The sequence below is a fragment of the Bison bison genome, unplaced genomic scaffold, assembly GCF_000754665.1.
Source record: "Bison bison bison isolate TAMUID 2011002044 unplaced genomic scaffold, Bison_UMD1.0 scf7180017864529, whole genome shotgun sequence".
Lineage (NCBI taxonomy): Eukaryota > Metazoa > Chordata > Mammalia > Artiodactyla > Bovidae > Bison > Bison bison.
The window spans coordinates 2,833,732-2,841,683 of NW_011495079.1; the positions used below are offsets into that span (position 1 = coordinate 2,833,732).

The 7,952-nt window shown below is 39.9% G+C and overlaps 1 protein-coding gene across 7 annotated transcripts in view; it reads right to left on the reverse strand.

The window, feature by feature from the left end:
- The window catches only part of ANKS1B (ankyrin repeat and sterile alpha motif domain containing 1B), a 1,164,394-nt gene that overhangs the window by 63,609 nt on the left and 1,092,833 nt on the right, over positions 1-7,952 (reverse strand). For all 7 annotated transcript variants that reach the window (XM_010831587.1, XM_010831586.1, XM_010831585.1 and 4 more), the window contains 2 exons: positions 5,954-6,082; positions 3,666-3,737 (listed from right to left, as the gene is read on the reverse strand). In XM_010831587.1, the coding sequence (XP_010829889.1) occupies positions 3,666-3,737; positions 5,954-6,082 (201 nt within the window). The remainder of the gene's footprint in view (positions 1-3,665; positions 3,738-5,953; positions 6,083-7,952) is intronic.

A 7,952-nucleotide genomic window follows, 5' to 3' on the forward strand; every position in this document is an offset into this window, starting at 1 on the left:
AACCTCAGATATGCAGATGACACCACCCTGATGGCAGAAAGTGAAGAGGAACTCAAAAGCCTGTTGATGAAAGTGAAAGAGGAGAGTAAAAAAGTTGGCTTAAAGCTCAACATTCAGAAAACGAAGATCATGGCATCTGGTCCCATCACTTCGTGGGAAATAGATGGGGAAACAGTGGAAACAGTGTCAGACTTTATTTTTGGGGGCTCCAAATCACTGCAGATGGTGACTGCAGTCATGAAATTAAAAGACGCTTACTCCTTGGAAGGAAAGTTATGACCAACCTAGATAGCATATTTAAAAGCAGAGATATTACTTTGCCAACAAAGGTCCGTCTAGTCAAGGCTGTGGTTTTTCCAGTGGTCATGTATGGATGTGAGAGTTGGACTGTGAAGAAAGTTGAGCGCTGAAGAATTGATGCTTTTGAACTGTGGTGTTGGAGAAGACTCTTGAGAGTCCCTTGGACTGCAAGAAGATCCAACCAGTCCAGCCTAAAGGATATCAGTCCTGGGTGTTTATTGGAAGGACTGATGCTGAGGCTGAAACTGCAATACTTTGGCCACCTCATGCGAAGAGTTGACTCATCGGAAAAGACCCTGATGCTTGGAGGGATTGGGGGCAGGAGGAGAAGGGGACGACAGAGGATGAGATGGCTGGATGGCATCACCGACTCGATGCACATAGGTTTGAGTAGATTCTGGGAGTTGGTGATGGACAGGGAGGCCTGGCGTGCTGCGATTCATGGAGTCACAAAGAGTTGGACATGACTGAGCGATTGAACTGACTGAATCTTATAGACACTTTAAGGGTTCCTGAAACTACTCTAAAACTATTTATCAACATAAATGATCCATTTTCAGATATTTTAAAACTCAAGGCAATAAATGTTTAATTGGCTCATGTGAGAGGTACTGAGTGTGCACGTGCTCAGTCGCTCAGTCGTGTCTGACTCTTCGTGACCGCATGGACTGTAGCCCACCAGGCTCCTCAGTCCATAGGATTCTTCAGGCAAGAATACTGGAGTGGGTTGCCATGCCCTCCTCTAGGGGATCTTCCCAACCCAGGGATTGAATCCATGTCCTCTTATGTCTCCTGCCTTGACAGGCAGATTCTTTATCACCAGTGCCACCTGGGAAGCCCAAGGCACTTTATTTCTATTATTATTACATTAGCTCCACCTCAGATCACCAGGCATTAGATGCCAGAGGTTGAGGACCCCTGCCCTAACGTACTTCCCCTAAGGAGATCTGATTCTACTGGGACTTTTGGCTGAAATGTCACCATATTGAAAACAGAGAGAACAGTAACTGGAGGTTCAAAGGGAGCATTAACTGCAAACTGAGATCCACAGCATTTTCAGTCAGTGAGAGCTCTAGTTCACAAATCAATAGTCCCAGATAGCAGATCAAATTTGCACTTCTGGTGTTTAAAGGCTCTGATGAACCCAGTGAGTGCAACTTTAGCTACTTTGTCAAAGACTGATATTTATTTAATCAAGATGGGAAATAAGGGTTTTTTGATATCCCAAGTAGCAATGAAGTTCTTATTTTCATGTAAACTACTCAAAATAAACACCAAGGGCAGCAAACTGGAAAAACACCCTAAAGAACAGAAGAATGGCTTCTAAATAGATGGCTTTTTCATTTTAAGCAACAGACAAGTATTTAACTAAATTATTCTCCACTGAGACTGTTGAAATGGTTTTGCTATTGCTGTCCAAATGGAATTTCAGATCCACTTAATTTCAAGAAATTGACTGAAATTTAAATCACAGATCTGGTGTATTTTAGATGGTGCTATGTGCTCTATGTGCTACTTATGCTCATTACTGCACTGACGTAGCTGGATTCAGATAACTGAGTTAATAGTACTAAATCAGAGATGCCAAATTAATTTCTTCGACATGTTCATGAACGGCTCTAAAATTATTGAGGCTTGATGATTAAAAACCTTTCCCATTTTCTTATTGTTCTTTGAGAGATAATTAGAATACAAGTTTTCCAGAATTATAAAAACCAGGAAGAACCCTAATGGGATCTAGTCCAACGTTCTTATTTTCTAAGAAAATGAAGCCCAGGAAAAGCAGGGGAATGTAGTAGTTAAAAGCTTGGGCTCTGGAGTCAGCCAGACCCAGTCCCAGATTGGCAAGTTATTCACTGTCTGATCTTGGGAAAGTTATTTAATCAGTTTCTTCACCTACAAAATGGGGCTAACAACAGTATTAATCTCACAGCTTTGTGGTAAAGATTAGATGAGCAAACGCTCAAGGTATTCAGCACAGAAGATTGGCACATTGTAACTACTCAGTAAATTTACCAGTTATTATGACAAAACAGCGAGTCCTAAGGCAAGTAAGCACCAACAGAACTAGAACTTGGAGCTCCTGCACATATCAGGGATTTTTTTTTAAAATCTAAACACAGTACCTGTAATAAAGATTCCTTGGTCCTGACAATTTAAGTATACTATACCTACATCAAATAGAAAGACAACTGTTTCAGTCCTTCTGCTACTGAATTCATCAAAATATCAAATCAGCCATTACATACAGAGGCATCAATGTCATGAAGATTCATACATGTTTAGTGTTCCATGAGCAATGACTGTTAAATTACATGCTTTTAAGTATTTCCCACCAAAGCTGCTTGTATAAAATAAATGATAAACAGAAGTTAGGGTTTCACTTGCTAATGATCTCAAACTTGACTGGTTAGTTGCTATGTGGATTAAGTCCGATATTCTTACTTTGTATCATCAGTCAGATATCACCATGGCTTCTACACATCTGCTATGGAGGAAGAATAAGGGACACATGAAAGAAAAAGCCCACTGGATCTCTCTCAGTGAGAATTGGTTTGACTAATACAGGGTCCTGGGAACCCAGCAGCCACCAGTCACAGACATTTGAAATTGCCATTTCTATCAAGACTGTGTCCTTACATGATTCAATTTCGAGTTGTATGGTTTTCTTATTTTAAAAAAATGAATAATTAAAAAGCTCCTAACCCACTCCAGTACTCTTGCCTGGAAAATCCCATGGACGGAGGAGCCTGGTAGGCTGTAGTCCATGGGGTCACGAAGAGTTGGACACGACTGAGCGACTTTACTGTCACTTTTCACTTTCATGCATTGGAGAAGGAAATGGCAACCCACTCCAGTGTTCTTGCCTGGAGAATCCCAGGGACAGCGGAGCCTGGTGGGCTGCCATCTGTGGGGTTGCACAGAGTCAGACACAACTGAAGTGACTTAGCAGCAGCAGCAAGGCATATTAGCTTTAAATAATATGCTCTCAATATTCCTACATTTGTTAATTTTTAGTTAGTTGGCAGTCTTTTCAGTAAGTATTCTCAGACTGCCAAGTGGGTGCTTAAAATATTTTTTTTTATAGTAAACTAAAGGTCATTTTTCTTGTAATCTGGAGATGATCAATGTATATAAAATTACTTTAAATCTTTAAAAATCAGAGTAACTGCATCCAACAGACATCAAATCGAACCACAGTGGCATAAACATGAACAAAAACCCAAATACCTTTTTATATAACACCAGTGTGATTCAGCAGACCAAAAGATGAAGAAAATAGGAATTTGAGAAGCAGCAATTTGTATCCATACCCAGTATTTAGTGTTTCAGTGACAAGAAATAAAATCGTTTGGCAAACTTACCCGCATTTTTGCACAAGCATCTTGGGTTGATTCTGTCCCCCTGAGCTCTTTTATCAGCATAGAACCTAAATACTGAAATACAAAAAAATAAATAAATAAATCAATGATTTATGAAAAACAGAACATAAATATGAGTAGCAATTTAAAAGCAGATTGTAGAAGTACTACTGGCCAGCTTTCCTGGTTGTAGGCTGCTGCATAACTTTTAAAAACTAACAGTAACTAATTCTAACAAATAAACGTATGTATACAGAGAATGCAGCAGAATTAACCACAGTTCTGAAAGCTGTAAATTGCTCTTTATAATAAAACTGCAGTAGTTTCTAAAGATGCCATCTTTCAGATCATATTTAACTGCAAAATGGGGCCATCTAAAAATGTTTTCCCTTTTTTTTTTTTTTGAGGCAGCAATGTCTGCAAAAATAAATCACATCACTATCTATGTAATTACAGGGTTGTATGAGACAGCTGAGAAGCGAAGCAACATACACCCCATTTGGACTTAGTTGGCTGCATAGGTAATTAATGTTAGGCTGCTCTTAGGCAGAGACAAAGTTTGGGACCTTTTTCATTCTCAGTTCCGTGCCCCGTGGTTGATCCACCTGAGAATCGGCTGGACGTATGCGGGGAGAGAGAACGCCATTCTCAGTTGTTCCACAGCCCAGGGAGCTGAGTTCCTTGGTGCAAACTGACACTGGAGGGGCTGAACAGGGCGGGAGAAGGATGGTAGTATCTCCTGCCAGGAATCACCACTTTGCTGTTAGGTGATAGGCTCCAATGCTGCCTTAGTACAGATGGTCACACACACTCCAAGCTCTGGCCGGGGGTAAAAAGTTTTTAGCAAAATGTCTGTTTTGCCTTCCTATCAATTGACTCTCCTTCAACCTTTTGAAAGGGGCTTCCCAGGTGACGCTAGTGGTAAAGAACCTCCCTGCCAGTGCAGGAGACATGAGACTCAGGTTCCATCTCTGGTTCAGGAAGACTCCCTGGAGGAGGGCATGGCAACCCACTCCAGCATTCTTTCTGGGAGAATGTCATGGACAGAGGAGCCTGGCGAGCTATAGTCCATACAGTCACAAAGACTCAGATGTTACTTAGCACGCGCACACACCACCTTTTGAAACTTCATTAAGGTTCTTTCCATCTGTCATTTTTCTCTACTTTCCTTCAAAAAAAGAGAGAAAAGAAACAGCTCAATATGTCTTTTTAAAGAGTGTATTAAAATGATTGTTTTCTGGATGTGACTGAGGAGACCCTGGCACTCTGCAAAAACTGGGCTGGGAATCAGTCTTTTAGACCCACGAGATCCCGGACTTGAAGAGTTTGTGCACAGGCACAATAGCAGAGGGTTCAGTCAAGGGCTTCCAAGAAGGCATGCTCAGAAAGGCTCAGGGATCTGGTGTTTGGGTCTTGGAGGAAGAAGGAGGAACTGCAGTCTTACAGTTTTGGGGGAGATTATGACTGAAATAAGTCCAGTGCTTCAAGACACAAGCAGTTAAAGAGGTGCAGAGAGCACAAAATGAAAAGACTAAACTGCTGTGAGATAATCAGGACCTTTACATCTTCATAAATCAATGACGATGATTGTGGTGAAACCCTTATCTTCTTTTTGATGTTTTTCATTATCTTATTTTTGAAAATATGAAATCCTCATCTTTTAAGGTATCAGGAAACTTTGTCCTAATTAAAACATTTATTTTTAAGAAAGACAGTTTCAATGTTCTGCTGAGGGTTCAGCCACTTTTCCTGCTATAGTCATGACAACCATCTGCCCCCAAACTGATGGTATCTTTTGAACATTTACCTGTTCATATCACTCACAATCTCAGCTAAGCCTGATTCCCTCTCCTATCTAAAAAAAGAAAAAAGCCTAGTAATATAATCCAAATGATGACAATGAAAAGAATCTGGTATTTACATAAAGCTGTAGACCCAATGTTTTGAGATAACTGGTGAGTTATGTGGAAATGCCTATATGTGCTCTATTTACAGTCATTTCCATTTTAAGACAGCAATTTATCACATTTAATTTAAAATACACAACTATGTATGAAGAAGGCAAAACAGACCTTAAGCTTACAAGATTAAAAGGGTTATAAAGTTCCATTTGTTTGGAATTTCCAAGTAGCCTTTGAAGAAGGCTTCTTTAAGAAAAAAAAGAGAAGGGGAAAACATTTTAGGAATTTCAGTGATGAATGTCTGGGGATATTTGAATATAAAAGCAAACAAGCTAGAAATGTACCCTCTATTCCTGCTGGTACCCAAGTACTCAGTTCTGGGTAACTTACAAAAGCTTTGTAATCACATGACTGGAAGATGAGCTTTTCCGGGTGGTGTTGCCAGTACTGCACTGGAGTTGAGGCTGTGGCTTCGTTTGGAGGTCGCAAGGTAATGGAAGGTTCTCCCCAGTCTCCTGTCTGAAAATCACATTTATTCTAGAGGTAACATGAGTAATAGGCTAAGTTCATGCACTATAGCTGGCCTGAGTTCATCTTAAACCTGTGTGCCATAAAGGTGCAAATACATTTGAGTGTGTTATATGGTTATTATGGTTTTATATGTCCTACCATCCTGTTTCCCAAAGCTGAGTTAACTTTTGAGGTATGAAAGAAGTTGACTTACTCTATTTTTAGAATGACATCCTAAGCTAAGTACTCTTAAAATTAAACATGAAGATATTCATAAATGATTTACTAAGTCATAATTTTCTGTTCCAACAGAAAAGAACATATGATCTTTGAAAGACTTTTCTGTTTTTAAACTTGACTGTTTGAAATTTTTAGTTTGAAATGCATTCTCAATACACCGGTTTATAAATTTCAGTTCCTGATGAGGACATGTACCATGTACTTTGAAAAATTTTGTATCTCTGGAGAGAAAATATGGTAGGCGTGACACTAGACAAAATTTCAGAAGAAAATGTCCTAGTGGATGATACCTAGTTTCCCTTCTCCGAATTCATTTGTATCAATATAACGCCCCATGATTGTCTTGGATATACTCAAACTCCTCCCTCAGAAAACCTAAAGCATGACTGAAGAATAAATATTTAAATACCAGGGTTGGTCATATGTGCATATGCATGTACTTGGGAGCCTGATCACAAGTACAAGCACAGTCCATGTGACGGTATATCACGTAGTACCTGAGCCCACTAAGACAGACTTTACACAGAAGGACATCCCATCATTTTAATGACCATTTTCCATGAGGTTAACCTCAACATGTTTTATTACTGTAATGGTTTAGTGTGAGCGCCTATAAAGTCAAATTTCTAACTGGCTTTAAAAAACAGAAGAATTCCAGAGCCCCTTAGGGAAAGCATAGGCCATTTCGTGAGGCAGAGAGCCTGAAATTTTCTCTTTGAGATCCGTCAATCCCAACCACAGGAAGAGAAAAATGAGCCTCATGTTATTTCCTTGGCTTCTCACTGGAGTATGTGACTGGTCAGAACCCTCGGCTCCTCTCTCTGAGCTATTCTGCTTGTTAGTTTTGTTCCAGTTGCTAATTTACTTGCACAGGGCTCGGTTCTCCCATCTTCCATCTGTTGATATCATTAAGACTTTATCTGGAATATTTACTTAAGCATTTTTAAGCAAAAATCCTTCATTTTATGACCCATCCCTGACTCATTCTTAAGTTTTCTCTTTGTTTAAATGGATTTTTATTTTGTAAAAACAGTGACTAGTTGCAATTAAGTTTTCCTCTGACTTGCTATTTTGATCTTTTCTTTTCCTTCTCTCCTAAATGTTTGGATCTTAATTTCAACTGACATGATTTGCTCTTAAAAAAACTAGTATAAAATTAAAAATGCAGAATATGTGAATTTCAATATTATTTCGAAGGTGAGTGTAATAACCTTTAAATGATAACAGTTAAAACTCTGGAAACATGCAACAGTGAGTTCTTAATTCAAAGTTCTCCCCACATCCAGCAAATCATCCTCTCATCTCCCCCATTAACTGACACCCCCAGTCTCCCCCTCCCTTGATAAAGCAACAACAACACAGCAAACAGGTGTTGTACACTTAAGTCACAGGTAACACTGTTAACGCAACAACAGAAGTTTGCACGCAACTTCGTGGAATGATACAAAGGGAGCTGGTTGACCTCAAGAGATCCTTGGATCCAGTGTCTGCTGACGTGACAATGCAAATCAAGCATCCAGTCTTCAGCGTTAGCCCTGTCATCGTTTAGCTGAGGTTCACCGTGGCCAAGCTCAACAGGCAGTTTTCAGAAAAGCCTGAACAGACATGGCAGGAGCGGGGGGTACCATGGGTTGCGGGT